The 17,037-nt window shown below is 42.0% G+C and overlaps 1 protein-coding gene across 1 annotated transcript; it reads right to left on the reverse strand.

Annotated features, from left to right (window-relative positions):
- Window positions 1–849: 849 nt before the first annotated feature.
- LOC115362404 (uncharacterized) lies at window positions 850–16,055 on the reverse strand. The gene is made up of 8 exons (XM_030056319.1): window positions 15,064–16,055; window positions 14,664–14,794; window positions 12,313–12,421; window positions 10,980–12,136; window positions 3,484–3,802; window positions 3,236–3,378; window positions 2,892–2,997; window positions 850–2,680 (listed from the first exon to the last, which is right to left on the reverse strand). Exons 1-8 carry the CDS (start codon window positions 15,335–15,337, stop codon window positions 1,455–1,457), a joined length of 3,465 nt encoding a protein of 1,154 aa, XP_029912179.1. The 5' UTR covers window positions 15,338–16,055; the 3' UTR covers window positions 850–1,454.
- Between the last annotated feature and the right edge of the window lie 982 nt (window positions 16,056–17,037).

The following is a 17,037-nucleotide window of genomic DNA, read 5'->3' on the forward strand; positions in this document are numbered from 1 at the left end:
ACTGCAACACTAATAGAGTGATTTTCTTTGATATAGTATTCCTCCCATCGTCTACATTAACAATGATCCAAGTGGACTTCTACCCATCTCCTCCCGGCACCTGGTGTAGTTCGGTGCAAGGCTGGCACCAAGTGGCCAATTAAAACATTACAGTGTTATTTTAAAACTGACAGTGGGTTAATTGGGTCTACAGCCTTGCTCCAGGGTGACAGCCCTCACTGTGTTCTAAAAAGGGGCAATGCTTTTGCGATGACTTTGTTTTAACTTTAACTTTGTTTTAACTTAACCAATACATACAGTGCTGTATATGATCAGATTATTATTTTCATTTGTAAAGTTACAAATGCATTTATTACTTGTGATAGATATACATTAACATGAAACACTTAACAGCTTGTGCAAATAAGTTATGTAATGGTGGAGCATCACATTCCTTTTTTTAATAAAATGTTGATGCATTTAAAATGGTTGCATTGTAAATGGTTCATGTAGGTCTGAGGGCTAATACAACAGCCAATTTATCACAAAATATAATGTATTGGACAACTTCATAATTTTTCTATTGTGGTGTAATGAGCAACAATGTCAAGACCTAATAGAGTCTTATCTGAAAAAAATGTAGATGAGGATTTCTGCCAAATCATCATTTGACATTTAATCCTTTCTATAAATGCATCATGAGTAGTTTACATATGCATGTATTAAACTTCTTACATAAAATTCATTTCAGTGCTGTAAGATCAAACCCTGTTTCTGCAACATGTAGTTTCCAAGATTTTAGGAAAAACAAAATACAAAACGCACTTTAATAAATTAATTTAGAAAAAAAAAATCCATACAGACTAACAGTCATTTCTGAAATGTTTATTTATTGTAGTTTTTGAATGGGTTCAGTAGTCCCAAAGATAATGAATCTTGCTCAAACATAACAAACTCACACTCTCTCACTCTCTCTCTCTCTCTCCTCTCTCTCACACACACAAGCACACACACCCCTGCAATTCAAGTAAAAACAAAAACCCTGGCAATTCAAATTATTCGATTTTGTGACCTTTGGTGAGTGATAAAGTCGTATAACCCAGTCCGTGATCTAAGATAAGTGCTCTTGTTCTCAGAGGCACGTTGCAATTCACATTATGGAAGAGTCGGAATATTCACAGAATAGATAGTCTTTTACTGACCAAAAGTCACAATTCCCTTTCTTCATGCATTAAACACTGGTGGAGCGTCCATCCTGTTAGAAACTATCCATAAAACCCTTCAAAAGTCACCTGGTTAAATGTTCATTATTCAGGAATGCACACAATATCTTGGAATACTCACTTCAACACACAAGTGCACAGGAAGCAGTCTTGCAATGCATCACATCAATAGCACTACAATGCACCCTAATCTAAAATAAAAAAACACACACACACACGCACATACACTGCGTCGACACGGTCTCTGTGTCATCATACGTCCAGGTGGATCCTCTGGTGGCGTTTCAGGTTACATTTCTGGGTGAAGCGCTTGCCGCAGGCCAAGCAGCAGTACGGCCGTTCCCCGGTGTGGACGCGGCGGTGGGCCTTGAGGTTGCTCAGCTTGGTGAAGCTGCGGCCACAGATGGAGCAGCAGAAGGGCCGCTCGCCTGTGTGGGTCTGCAGGTGGGCCTTCAGGTTGCTGGGGTGGGGAAAGCACTTCCCACACTGGCCGCAGCGCAGCAGATGTCTTGGGCCGGGCTGGGGGTGAGAGCATGGGTGTTGGTGGGGGTGTGGGAGTGCGTGGGGGTGGTGGTGGGATTTGATACTGACCCACGGGGCGCCGGTTCGCGTAAGTGCTGCGGTTTGTTTGTCTCCAAGGTGGGCTCGCTGGACTGAGAGCGGGGCGGGAGGGGGAGCGGCGGCCGCCTTGGATGTGGAGGGAATTCTGTTGAGGGGGTGTAAGTTTGCAAGCCGGGAGTGAGCTGTGGAAGGCGCTGCGCTGCTGCTGTTTGAGAGTGTGTTGGTTGGCTTCTTCACTGGTCTGCGGAGGTGTTGCACAGCAGCTTGCAGTGTGAGACTTGTTGCCACTTTAGAATGCAGCTTCATAATTTCCTGTGCAGTGGGTTTAGAGGAAATGTGGTTCTGCTTGAGTGCTCCTGATGTCACCCGGTGCTGGTTTACTGAACATGAGAAGGACTCCATCCCTGACCTTTTCATCTTTTTCTCTTCTACCCGCTCTTCCTCATCCCCATCGGAATCCACAATCACCTCCTGCTTGATCACCACACTCCCCACATCACTAATTTGCAGTCTTGCTTTAGGCGATCCTGAGGATGAGATTTGATCCCTAACTAAGTGTGGGTTAGCGAGGGCTTCCTCTGCCGTGGATGGATCTGCAAGCTTCTGGTCTGTGCGCTTTACTGAACCTCTGCTTATGGATGTTTCACAATCCTTGTCAAGTGTGTGGTTCTGCAGTAATCCTGTGGTTTTTCGAGACAGGCCAGCCCATTTGGAGTCCACCTCCAAAGGTGAGACGTGGGAAGGATCTGTTGCCGCCTGTGTGTTCACCTGGTGTTCAGGAAAAACATATGAAGTAGAGCTCCTTTGTGCATCTTTTCTGATGACATTCCTCAGTAACTCGTCGCTGTTTTGTTGCGTCTGCTTCGGTTGTGCATCTGTGGTCTGACTAGAGCTGTGGGATTCAGATCCTTCTTCACCTAGCAAATTAATGGAAACAGGCTCCATATTAATTCTGTAATTCATAACTTGAAACTACCTCTTTCAACTGGGGAAAAAACATGTTAATTTGGGGTGACCAACAGATAATGTGGTGAGGCCAGTATTGGTGCAAAGATTGCTTCACATAACATGCTCCAACCAGAAAAGAATAGACTTAGGATCATACGGTGCGTCCAACAGAATACATACCTTCATTGCTAACAGCCCACCCTCCCGGGTGCACCACAGAGTAAGAGAGCTTATCTACTTCTTCCTCCTTCACGTCGACAGTTGACCTTACGTCTTCCTCCACAGCCTGAATAGCATAGAGAACACATCGCAACATTTATGAGGGTGCATTTTCTTTTACTTTATTATAAATTGTGTAGAAATTGTTCCTGTCTCAGCCAGTACTCCTAAAGACACTCACAACACCAATCTAAAACCAATCCCCGTGTTCATTTGAACATCTCATTTGTGATTATGTGAAATTCAATTATGATCGCATGCAGGACTTCTGCCCTATGTTGCTTATATTTCAATATGTCACACACCTGTAATTCCCTTACAGGGCTGAGTATGAGGGCAGGCTTGTCAGCCTCCTGTGTCGACTCTGAAATCATCTCCTGTCTAAAGCTTTTTGTCCACTGTTCCACAGAGTTGTCCTCTTCCTTCAAGCTACAATGCCTTAAAATATCTGAAAATGACAACAACAACAACAAAAAAATACAGTATCATGATCTCAGAGCCCACAATGCCCTCCAGTTCAGAGCCTTAAAAGGAGCAAAACTTTTGTTCTTACCATACTGAATTTCTTTAGACCTTTCGTCAGTCACACCAGGGGATAACTCTGCATCCTCTTTGCCACAGTCAACACACCTCCCTCTCTTCCCAGCTTCTTTTTCCCTGTGATCACTGAGTTTCCTCTCTGCCCACTGCAGCTGTGTCCTCAGCGACTCCACTTCTTGGCTTCTGCGCCGAACCTCCTCCATGAAGCCATCCTCTACCAGCCGGGTGACCTCATACATGGCTGTCTTCACCACTGTCTCCATGACATCTGAAAGCTGGGTCTGGAATGTGACAATCAGGGTGTCCAGGTCCGACATGATGGGATACTCTTGAATTTACAAAAATCCACTGCCCAAGAAACACTGGGAGTCCGTGTGCGTGGGTGAGCGACAGAGAGAGAGAGAGAGAGAGAGAGAGAGAGAGAGAGAGAGAGAGAGAGAGAGAGAGAGAGAGAGAGAGAGAGAGACTCCTCTTTTTTGTTTTAAGGTGAGATCCGACGCATTAAAATACCAATAATGCTACCACAGGTGCAGCTTGTACATCACTGTCACAGGACAGTCTCTTCTCACTTGCACAGCAGCCAGATGCTGTTGTCTGTAACTTACTCCAGGCAACAGGCGTAAAACAAACCCTCAGTAAATAACTGCAATGATATATTACACGATGGCATTCTCAACTCTATTAAGCTGAAATTCTGTCAAGTCCAACTAAGGCAGCTAGATAAGTAGCTTACATGTAGCTTAGCATTAAGCTAACTAACGTTAAAAAACTACAGCAGATACCTTGGATATCAGGGCATCTACGCTAAGTCGTAACCTAGTCTAATTGCGATGTATTTAAAACGGCGTTTCTGGTTTCCACGATTCATACACGTTTTATCTGAGTAGATTCATGTATGAATAGCCTGTAGCTAACCAGGCTAGCTACTTGATAATCGCCTATGGTCTTGTTGTTGATGGTGACGCCACTAGTGACGCAATACGGTAGCCCAGGTCGGTTTCGTTAAAATAACCAAACGCGTTTTGTAAAGTGAAACCCGCAGGCTGCGCCAAAAAAGGTACTCGTTGTCTGATAGGGCGGTTGTGTAATGTACGTTAGATGGCAATCACAGTGTTTTCTTCCTCTCATTTATAGTCTATTACAGAAAAATGCATAGGGCAAGGAGGAACCAGTGACGTGGCTCTTTAGGAGAGTTGATTTTTATTTTTTTTTAACTGAAATTGCAAGTTTGCATTTTCCTCAGCTATCCTCACTTTGATGTTGTATGTTTCTCTAATATACAACAACTGCAAAAGTAAAACAAAAAATGAAAAAGATGTTGTGAGGTTTATTAATGTCCACATGCAATATGCTTGTTGAGAGGAGGCTGATCACCACCTTATTGTGAGTAAAAATGGCAGAACAAAACGTATACGCCATCATTTATATGGTTATTTTATTTTGACCCTGCGATGATGGCCATTAAAATGGGCATTGAAAGTCTTAGGGGATAGTTTTACATGATTTTAACCATTTCAGATTCTGAACTGCTAAAATGGCTTTGTCTAATAACACGATGATACACAAAACCAGCAGACATATATAGGGTGTTCCCGGTCACATGACAATTAGACACATTGAGATCAGCTGTGTTCAAGTGAACAGGGAGAGATGGTCACCTGACCAACACACTACCTGTATAAAGTGCACCATCAATATTTACAATATATTTACAGTGCAAAAACAGGAATGATGATTAATCATTTTAAATGATTAATCATTTTAAATGATTAATATTGATTGTATTGGATGATGATATGGATATGATCTGATTATGTGTATTATTCCTGTTTTTGCACTGTAAATATATTGTGAATATTGATGCTGCACTTTATAGTGTGTTGGTCAGGTGACCATCTCTCCCTGTTCACTTGAACACAGTTGATCTCAATATGTCTAATTGTCATGTGACCGGGAACACCCTGTTGGTTTTGTGTATCATCATGGTCTGAGGAAGAGCATTTTGGCTTGAAACGTCACGTTTTTGCACTTGTCTTAATACATTTTGAATGGGAGCTACAGTGTGCAGGATCTTTATCTTCTATTGTGGACTGTTATGTTGACTCCAGCACCTGGCCAAAGTGGTTTTCGGATGTGCACACCTCATCTTTTCTTTGTCTAATAACACCACATCAGAATATTTCTGCTTGGATGGGAAATGGTCCTGACAAGCCTCTATCTACTTTCCCTTCATGGCTGGATTTTCAGATGATCCCGTCTATGTTCATGTTCAGGCTCTCCTCTCCTCCTCTGCTTCTGCCTGTGATGATAAATCAACCTTTTGTCACTCTAAGTTTCAATCACCTGCTGAAAAAAACTCACAGAACTTTTTTTCTATTTCTCTATTTTCAGTTTCCAGGTGCCCTTTGCTACCCTTGCTGACTTGGAAATCTCCTGGTCTCTCATCTAAAGCAAAGACATAACAGTCCACTCTCCTTCCCTGTCCTCTCACACGCAGGTCAAATTGTCTGTCTCTGCTTGCCTCTCTGCAGTCCTCAGTTGGATGTCTGCCCGGTAACTCAAGCTCAGTGTCAACAAGACTGAGCTACATTTATCCCCGTGAAATCTATGCCCTCTACAAAGCCTTGCCATCTCTGTTAACCAGACCATGTTGATTCCTGCGGATTGCCAAAAATATTGGTTGTAACTCAGGGACAATCTGACCTTGCAGTTTTGTGGTCTGACACAGTTGAGTCATTCAAACTTCAGTCACTGCAGAAAACCTTGTCTTCAGCTCAGATTATTCCCATGTCAGCTCCTTCATTGGCAAGTTGCATCAAATTCAAATGTGTAGGGATTCATACCTTTGGCCTCGTCATCAATCCACTTGATTTTTCTCTTTCCCGACTCCAGTGGTGAAACTACCTTCTGATGGTGAGAATGGTTTGAAAGGCTAGGTTGGGGAGACATAATTTTATGGGGGCACTGGTCAGTAAGTTTTTAGTTGTTAGAAAATAATTTCCTGGACTTTTGCACACCCTAATTTATGGGAAATGTACATTCTCTGCTCTTTTGACTTAAAAAATTTGATAGTGTGGGGAGGTGAAGAGGGCAAAAAAATGTGAGCGACAAAACAGCCAAGCGTGGAGTGGGGTCCAGTGGTGGAGCTAGACATTTTTTAATTTGGGTGACCAGGCTTGGACCAGAGTTTACTCTGGGGTGGCACAGAAATCGGTAAGCACCAAGCTTACAAGAGAACCCTAGGAATCATAATGGACTAAAAGTTTTTATATTACTGTCCCTCATCAAATAAAGCAATCTCGGACTCACCTGAAATTAGCACACTTTTTACATGGCATTGCACAATTTGTGACATACATAACCTTGTCAACAATCATGCAAATTAGGCTGGGAATTAGGCTGCCTGCACAGTGTATAAGTTGTTAGATATGGCACAACCTGAACCAACACCAACATTAAATTAGTTTTTACAGGTTAAACCGTCAATAATCTCACCCTCTGAAAGACGAGTCTTCAAATTGAATAATTACAGATACTCAGGATACTATCAAGGACCAGGTAGAATAAGGAGGCACAGAGAGTGTCTCTGTTCTGCTCAGGAAACACCATTTAAATATTATTTTAATTTGGAGCAAAAAATACTCTTCACGACAAGCTAGCATGCTTTGTACCTCAGTGTGTTTTACAATACTCTAAAATACACTATATCGTCCTCCATCATACTGTTTCCTCCATTGGAAATAGTCTGATGTGTGCCATTTCATTCTCTCAGGTAGCACACCGCTGAACAGGTCAAGATGATCTGTCTGTGTATTCACAATACAATATGACAACACCCCCTGAGATAACTGCATGGATTTATGCATCAAAACTACTTGATTATGTTTAGGAAAATGTCACGGTTTGGGTTAAAATACTTTGTCGACATGGGAAACAAACACTGGTCTCAGGTCACACTGGAATCAAACTTCGGTCTGCCGCCTCAAAGTCCTGTCCTTTACTGACCCATCGATCACCCCACCCACAGTCTTGCAGACCTTATTTGTATGGTTCTGAATGTTATCCAGCTTTCTAATTTTGTTTTTTTGGGCTTTTCTTGCAGTACGTCCAGCTGTTAACAAACATCACCCTCATACTAATCCATGACATTATCTTAGAGGGTGTCGTGTTGTGTTGTGTCGTACTGTGTTGTGCGTGCAGCTAAAGCATCTAGCAGTCTTGTTGTGGCCATGCAGAAATGGTTCTGAACAGGGAAAAAAAATGGTGAAGTGGGTGGCCAGCCAACCCCTAGGTCTGCCAGTGGTGGGGTGTCCCCTGTCTGTACTCGTACTTACACCTAAGTGCACCTTCATGTATGCCTTTCTGAATATTTGTTTCATGTATTTCTGGTCATCTAAGAGGTTGAGGTTCAACTGCTCTTTCTGTTGCCCTGGACCATGTGGTTGGATGGCAATCTTTTTCTCACACTTGTTTCTCATTATGTGATAGTGAGTAGTGCTGGACAGTATGAACAAAAATGTATATCAAGGTATTTTTCAAAATTATATCGGTTTCACGGTATATAACGGTATTTTCTTTTTTCATGCACGACTGGGTGTTAACCACATTTTCTAATGATTTAGAGAGGAATTACTGCAGTAAATTAACTTAGAGTGACCTATTTTACTGTCATGAGGAATGAATACTGGACATTAATGTCCAGACAACTGGACATTAATGTCCAAGTTGTCCACCCTAGTATTATTAATAATAATAATTAACAATATGTTAAAATATTATTTGTTTTAAAAATGCCAATTACTTATCAAACAAACCTAACAATTCAGCTACCAATGAATGAGCAGTAGTATGCATGTGATAAAAGATTGAAAAATAAGCCAAAATGATACCTCTTCTCTGAATAGACAAGCTAAGCCAGTGTGCTGCTGTTAGCCAGTGAAAATAGAGCGGAGTGGCAACTCTTCGCTTTGTTACACAATCTATGTCAGTGCGCTGCGGTAGCCTGGAAAGTTTCTTTGCCTTTGCTGGACGGATTTTTTTTGAAGCCGAAGAATTTCCAAACAGTGACACAGCTCCTCTTTTTGGTAAAAGTTCTTCAGCTTCATTTTCTGAGTCCCCACTGCTTAGTGAGTGCAACTGCAAAAACAGTCCCCCCTCCAGTAATGTCCCGTGGCGCTACGTTCCGTGTGCTGTTCCCAACTTTATGTGCGCTACACACACACACACACACACCAGTATTGGGGTATCTGAAAAATTCATATGATTAAAAAAAAAAAAAAAGAATACCACTGGTATTCGGTATGAACCGGGATACCGCCCAGCACTAATGAGTCAATATCAGTATAGAGTGCCATTGAGACTTCCCAATGACACAAAAAAAAAGATGAGATTTTCCACTGAACTCCATATCCATTGTATAAAGTAGACCTTAAGCTGTTAGAAATGCATGTTGGTCAAGCTCCTGCACCTTTTATAAATTGACTGCAAGAATAGAAAGTACAAGTGAATTGCAAAATGTGTCCACCCTGTCATGGGACAATTTCTAAATAGAGTAAATATGTTCTAATCATATTGATTACAAAATGTACATTTTCAGAAAGGTATTTGGTCCCTCGTTCAGGAATATATTTTAGTTTCTGGAACACATCTCTCAAAAATACAGAAATTATGGAAAAATATGTTTGTATATGTAAAATCTGTGAAAGTTGTACTTTCTTTTCTGAATAAACTCTATAAATAAAGGTATCTGGTCAAACTTTGAAATAATACTGTTTGGCCCTAATCTCTTCAGAGCAAAATCACACAAAAGGTTTTGATAACTTGTGAAAATAATTATTTATTCACATAAAACATGAACATGACAGGGTGGACAATGACATGACGGGGTGGACAATGTTATGGTTTTGTCAACAAATGTTTTTTGTCAAAACATGACTTTTTTCACCTACTGTATTTTGAATTGTGCACAGGTAGGCTACATTTGGAAATGACACTCAACAACAGCAAATTAAATAAATAAAACCTTCAACTAGAGGAACAAACAAGATTGATATAAACAAAACAAAAACATGTTGGTCCCTAAATGTAGGCCTACCACAAAAAGTATAAACATAGGTATCCTTTCAAATGGTTTCTTTCTCTGCATATGTTTTGTCCTCCACTTGACTTCTGGAACACTGAAAAACTTATAAAACTGTTATAAAACTAGACTTGATGACGGGGTGGACAATGACAGGGTGGACGTTTCTGGCTGAAGTTTGCATTTAATGAGCACATGGTGGGCCATTAGCTAGCAACATGTATCAGTTAGGAAGGTGACTGTGTATACTTTAACAAACATATTTTGAATTTCTGAAAAGCATTTATATAGATTCATATTTTGCAATGACAGGGTGGACACATTAAGATTGAACACATTCAAGTTCAATCATAAAATGATGAAAATGTCAAAATATAAATGTTGATATGTACTCTCTCTGCATGAGCTATTCTTCACTCCATTTGTAAAAGACAAAGCAGTGGTAGTGATGTCACTGAGTACAGCAGGGGGTTTCTTTTAGTGGCAGTAACCACCTAATGACAGGGTGGACAGCAAATCCAGGGACACATGCAAAACGTTTATTATTATTATTACATTAGACCATAAATGATCCAATTGACTCATTTTATTCAAGTACTTGATGAGAGCAACAAGAGCATGTAAAAGGTTTGTACATTGTATATCATTTATCTACTTATTTCACTCAGTGAAGTTAGTAGAGAGGAGTTTGGGACATGGCAAAATCACATGCATCTAATCATAGAAAAATTTTTTAAATATGAAAAACACCCTTTTAAAGATGTATCTCTGTACCAATGTGTGTTTAAATGTTTGGCCATTTATAATAAACCCTCAGAGTTTTGTTATTTTGCAAATTTTTCATGAAAAGTAAGTGATTTCTGCCTGGGACACCAAATGGTACCCTATATTGATATTGACTCTAATAGTGAGCCCATTTTTTAAAAGACAGAACAATTTGTAGTGAAATAGTTCTAACACCAATAGCTCCAACTTAAATAAGATGGCAAATTTAAAGGCAAAGCAGTGCACTCCAACATAAAAGAAAAATAAGAACAGACCATAAACTCATTTGTAGTTTTATTTTGGGTCTGCAATGTAATCACAAGGATCATAATTTTACTCCGCAAAGTAAGCTACTTTTTCAGTGATTAAATATGCAGTGATAAATGCAGCTAGTACAATGTGTACAAACAAGGCATAACTTTTTATTAAACACAAGAAATACTCCATATGATATTGTCTGATATGTTTTTCAAAAGAGGAGGATATTGAAGTGAAAACTAGGATTTAGAGTCATGGAGGACTAAAAGCAAGCTTGATCTGTCAAAGACATGTGACTTACCCTATCAAGATCTTGATGAAGAATATCCATGGCCATGATTGAAAGCATAAATTTATGATCCAACACATACCTCAAACATAAATTCCCTGCTGCCCCCCTCCCCTTACAGATCTGTTCTGTGTTTGCGCTGATGTGATTTAAGATGATCCAGGCGTTTGAAGCTGAGGCCACAGATAGGGCAACAGTATGGTCTCTCCCCTGTGTGTGTTCGTTGGTGAACTTTCAAAATGTCCGCCCGTGTGAAGCTTTTATCACACATGGTGCACCGATGAGGTTTTTCCTGTGTGTGGATGCGCCGATGCAACTTCAGATTCCAAAGACGGCTGAACTTGTTCCCGCACACAGTGCAACAGTAAGGTTTGTCCCCTGTTTGGCTGCACTTGTGGGTCTTCAGGTCGGAGAAAGAAGGGAAACCTTTCCCACAGTGGCTGCAGAGGTGGAGCCCCTGCCCAGAGTGAATCCTCTGGTGGACCTTGAGGTTGCAGGCTTGGGTGAAGGTCTTCCCGCACTGGTTGCATGAGTATGGTGGCCCCTGTCCGGCTTTGTGCATCTGCTTGTGGGCCTTGAGAGAGGCAGTGTCTGGAAAGGACATGGAGCACTGATTACAGTTGTGCCTCCTCCCTCCTCTCCCTCCTGCCTGGAACTGCACCCTCTCTCCGAGGTTTATGGTATGGCTGTATGTCTCTGGGGGCCCGTAGAGATCCTCCGCGCTGTCTAAAGATGGGTCTCCAGTGCGAATGCCTTGCCCCCGGAAGCTCACCCTGCTGCCTGAATCACCCGGCACATGTTCAGGGTACAAGGCACTCGGGTCCTGCAGGTACCCCTCCTCATTGATCAACAGGCAGCTGAACTCTTCTCCCACCTCTGTGTTGGCCCTTGAGGGTGAACCTAATGCACCCCTTCTATTTCGAGGGGGACCGGGTTGGTAAGCTTGATGCTCAGCCCCCTCAGCTGCTCCTAAATCCCCCTCATAGTCACCCATGTAATTCAGCTCCTCACCCGGGTGGGATGGAGACCCTTGTAACCCATCCAAGCTATTCATATCTATCAGACTGGCACCCTGATACCCAGTCTTATCAAAGCCACCCAGCTCCTCCATGTCATATCGGTTTCGGTAAAAAGGTGCAGATGGGTCAACTGAGATGCCATCGTGGGCTGGCTCTGGCCTCTGTTCCAAGCCAGGCTCCCAGTCCTCCTGGCACTGCTGGATCTCCTGGTCAGTGAAAGTTTTACTGGGCCCCGACAGATCTGAACCCTCTGCTCCTGAACCATGAGAGGAGGGAAACAAAAAATCTAAGCACTTATCAACACAGAAACCACAATAACACATACCTATAATGAAATGAATACAATAACAATCATTGCAACTTTGTGTTGTGCATGTGCATTGTCTTCTTTATCATTCAGTAGTAAAATAACACTGCAAGGGTGAAACTGACCATCCAAATTGACTCCCCATCTCTCTTGGGCCTCAAGGCTATCTGGTGTGATATGGAGAGCCTCTTCCTTTAGCAGTCTATCCAGCTTTTCACTTCTTTCCTGCGGGGACTGACAGACAGACAGACAGACAGACAGACAGACAAAAGTAATCTGGTCACTTATATGCTCCACCTCAACTTTGGTAAAATGCAGACGTGTTTCATATGCCATCATTGCATTTATATGTACTACAATAATTGTGTTACTCCTCATGAACAGAAGTTGTCTAAGTGCCATGTAAACAAGGCATCTGGGCCTGAAGTGTCTTAATAGATCCAAGAGAAATTGATGTAATCATGCTGAATATATCTGGCTAATCCTCATCTGGCTAATCCAGTGTTATACTTGGATTTATTTTTCTTGAACAGCTGTGCACCTTCATTTTGAAATAGAAGGAAGACCGGTCGAGTGTCTGATTGGCTGACACAGCACGATGACTTAAAGAGGCAGACGCTTCTTTCACTGCTCTGACTTCTAAATGAGAGAGCGACTGCAGCAGAAACTTGCAGATAAGGTAAATGTGTGAGTAGCTACAGCTGCATCTATACCTCACTCAGCACAGTTAACCTAAAACAAATACAATATATAAATTTTACTGTTTGTGAGATTAACCTATTTCAAACTGAATGAGGTAATTCTAACTACAGCAAATTACTGTTTAAGATTTGACTCAAGTATAGTTCAATTAGACTTGTGCTCAGGATGTTTTTTATTTGTGTGTAAAAAGACAAACCTCCATTAAGGTAAAAAGATTAAACTCTACTTTATGTGGTTATATAGATGCAGCCAAACACTTCAAAATAATGTAGTTAATTTTATCAGTTGCAGTCAACCTAATATACCAAACAAAGTGAGTCTTTTCTGAGGGAAAGCACAGGTATGTCTGGAACTTAGTTCATGAAAATTCCTGGTCATAATCATGCTAACTCTGACTTAACCTGAGAACATATGTGTTTAAAGAACTGTTACCATGGTAAAAAAAAAAAAAAAATTAGACTAAATCTTAAACTTGCTTTGAAGATCTGAAAATCCCTAGATTATGTAAAATTGCTAAGAAATCTAGCTAACTCCATGTACAAAGAACAAGGCCCTGAATTCCATTATCATGTTCAGGGATTAAGAGACACCTAATTAACATAGTTGGATTTCTGATGGAGGAAACAGACTACAAACCCATGTAAACTTCCAGATTTGTAAAGTTAGATGTATAACAAAAATTCAAGTGCTTCAGAGCTTACTTTCTTGTGCACTGTTGTGCAATTTATTTGCGCCAGCCTGCATCACTTTATTAGTCCAACTTCAGCATGGCAGACAAACTACTGCTGCTGCTCACCTAGCTGTCTGACCTGCTGCTGCCCAGAGCCGAGCAGCAAAGCTCAGGTAAGTTGCCTCTGCATGAGGCTGGCTGTCCGACGTGTTCCAGTGGCTCTGTGTCGGCTGCAGCACCACTGGCTGCTGCGACAACAGCTGGGGGAAGGTTGGGCCTAGAGGTGAAACCTAATAACTGTCCTTCCATATGTAAATTGGGGTTTTCGTGGAAGTGTGACACAACACATGTAACTATCTGATTTCCTGCTGTAACCTGGTTATTCACAATCATCTGGTTTCTTGTGTGCATGCAGACGAAGCCCATGAAACCAAAACCCTTGTTAATAAAATCAGAGGTGGGCATTAATATAAAGGTACATACGCGTTATGAAACAATTGGTACATAAGGAGGGCAATAAGCAAACTTTCTGTGAGCTCTTCCTGAATGTATACTGAAAGTGAAATTCACAGATGTTGTGACACTCCCTGTTCATTTCAAATCAAAATTTTATTACCATCGCTGATTTTGGCTGAAAACAAGTTAATTGAGATTTATTGTGCCGCATTCCATTTCACAATGATGTTCCCGTTTAGTCTTGTGCTGTAAATCAAGTGCATCCTGTTACAGTGGTGCATTTTTAATTATGTAATTATGATTTCTACTATAATTGAGCAGCCATAACTGAAATGCATAAAATAGACATCTATTTTTGCCGCCTCTCTCTCACTGTGACACTTGGAATTTTTCAACACCCTGTCTCTGATAATCAACTGCAAAATTTTGTCACCTGCACTAATTGGAGCATCATGACACTTGCAAATTCACCTTCAGGGGCCATTCAGAATTACACAGAAAAACAGAAAAAAAGGGTTAGAGAACATTACAGGAGACCACTGAAGACTAAGTAAAAGCTAAAAAGAGCACTGGCCGTGCTTACCATATAGCTCTGCCACAGCAATCTAAACAAGTGAATCTGAAAAAGTGTCATTAGTGGTCCTCTACCTGTGGCTCTTTAACAGAGGTGGGAGCCCCTGGTTCTGCTCCTTCCAGTTCATCACTGGGCGTCTCTCCGGAAATGCCCCGACAGCTGTCAATCTCTTCTTTCGGGACACTCTCCTGTTTCAGACCCTTCTCTGTGGTACAAACACAGGTAGAGATTGATGTTTTGAGATTCGGCATACATTTATTGGTAAATAAACACATTAGAGGGATTAAGGGTAAGTAGAGACGAGTAAGACCAAGGGATCGATACAGATCACCCTGGTATTTTTCATTGTGACTCCTTGAGTGAAACCTAACCTAATGCACCCACCCCTTTGCCTCCAACTCCCATTGTTGCAACCCACAGTGACAGGAGGGTTAAACATCCCCTAAAATACATAACCATGGTCTTTGGACTCACCTGTATGTGTTGCTCTGGACTTGTCTTCGCTAAACACCACTAGTCTTCCGCAGTCAGCACACCTTCCCCTCTTGTCTCCATCTCTTTCCTTGCGTCGACTCTCGGACCACTTCAGCCGCCTCTTCAGGGACTCCACCTGCTCCCGGCTCCGTGTCACCTCCTCCAAGAAACTGTCTTCCACCAGCCGGGTGATCTCGTACATGGCAGCTTTGAAGACCGTTTCCATGACGCCGGAAAGCTGGGACTGAAACGTTACGATGGCCTCGGACATCATGACTGCGACGTGCGAAGCGCTGTGGCAGAGGCTGTATTAACTTGTGCAAAACCGTGTGATAAGACTGAGTTCAGCGTGCAACTCCTAGCTTGTAAATGGGGGACATTTGCCAAGTCCAACTAACGCACGTCTCTTAGGCTGGACAACCAATTTCAATGACTTTAAGTGTAAACAGCGTTGTAAAATGAGATTGGTTTGTCCACATTAACTCACAGCGACAGCATTCAGGCCGAAGCTAACGCAGGTCAAACTGCAGTTTCGCTTCTGCGCTTCTGACGAGAGCTAACTAGCGTGCTAATGTTAACCAAGTTTGACACAGAACAAGCCAAAATCAGAATATGACAGGAAAACGCCGATACCAACATGGAAGAAAGTGGTGAAATGGTGTGTTAGTCGATGCTCATAAGAAAAAATGGTCGTGTAATGAAGAAAGATCAAACGTAAGGCGACTGTCTACGAATTGTTTTTTTTTTTTTTTTTTTCCGTTGAGCACAAGCATTTCCTCTTGATTCCGTAAACAATCAAACTTCCGGGATTCAAAGTACGGGTCGTGAGGTTGGACAATTTTCAGAGCCAGTTGGTAACCGTGTCTTTGTCTTTGGATGTGGCCAAAATAACAAGGATACGGCACGAAAAAGGACACGTGTCAGTACAGTCACTACCAGGATCAGCAGCGTTAGCGTTTAATGTGTATGAACGCCGTCAGAAGAGTGACTTTACAGCTTGACAGGAACACCGGATGTATGCGCACATCTCCCTCCCTTTACCCAGTGGTGCGTCACAGAGAGCAGTACAGAGGAGAAAACGGCGACCATGGGAAGAAGCCATGTTGACGACGGGAACCGTTGCTAATATCTTGCTTTAAGTAACCTTACAGGAACCACACAGACAAATTAAGACTCATTGAGAGCACGAACACAGGACTAACCGTATCATCATGTCGGGGGACGATTTTCAGACGCGGTACGCCACGGTTATGGATAGCATGCTCAAAAGTGCCATCGCAGAGACAACGAAACTTTTCGAAACTATGGTCGACGAGCTGAAGGAAGAGATATCCAAAATGAAGAAGGAGAACGAGGACCTCAAGTCGAAATGCGACGAGTATGAGAATGCACAAAATCCCAAGCATATTAAGATGAAAAGGGGTGACCCTGGCCCCGGGCTGAGCAGCGTTTCCGACAAACGTGACACGGCCGTTCAGTGTGGTGAGTTGTCTACCATGCTAGCAACTAGCAATTTAAGCTAACTACTGTCAATAACTAATCAAACCGGATTAGAGCTTTGATATGTTATTTAGCGAAGACTGTGAGTTGATTTTGGTTTTGTGAAACACTAATACGCCAGCTCTTTCCGTAGGCCTGCATTAAACAATGGCCTTAGCCTAACGGGACTCTGTGCGGAGGATCCCATACGGGAGGGAAACCAGTCTGAGTTATCCCGGCTAATGTTAATTTCAGACGTGGGCAGCCACGCATCACATCTGTTCTGACATGACAGTGATGTTTACATGGCGCGTTAAATTATTTTGAAATGCTATTCTTCCATCAGACCACTTAAAAATCAGTGCACGTCCATTTCCTCGCCTTTTTAATTCGCTATCAGAAATGTCATAATTTAGTGAAACCTGTAGGTAGAGCTCAGTAGAATGTTATTTAGCCAATAAATAAAATAAAAGTAGAATTGAGTGGCTCTTTTAA

The sequence above is a fragment of the Myripristis murdjan genome, chromosome 1, assembly GCF_902150065.1.
Source record: "Myripristis murdjan chromosome 1, fMyrMur1.1, whole genome shotgun sequence".
NCBI classification, from domain to species: domain Eukaryota; kingdom Metazoa; phylum Chordata; class Actinopteri; order Holocentriformes; family Holocentridae; genus Myripristis; species Myripristis murdjan.

Bases quoted from the DNA above. Each gene is read 5' to 3' on its own strand.
- LOC115362404 (XM_030056319.1), bottom strand. From the start codon at position 15,337: ATGATGTCCGAGGCCATCGTAACGTTTCAGTCCCAGCTTTCCGGCGTC. The intron at 12,137-12,312 runs GTCAGTTTCACC...CTCATGGTTCAG, and splicing joins ATGGGGAGTCAATTTGGATG to GAGCAGAGGGTTCAGATCTG. The intron at 3,803-10,979 runs TAAGGGGAGGGG...TTTTTGTAAATT, and splicing joins GCAAACACAGAACAGATCTG to CAAGAGTATCCCATCATGTC.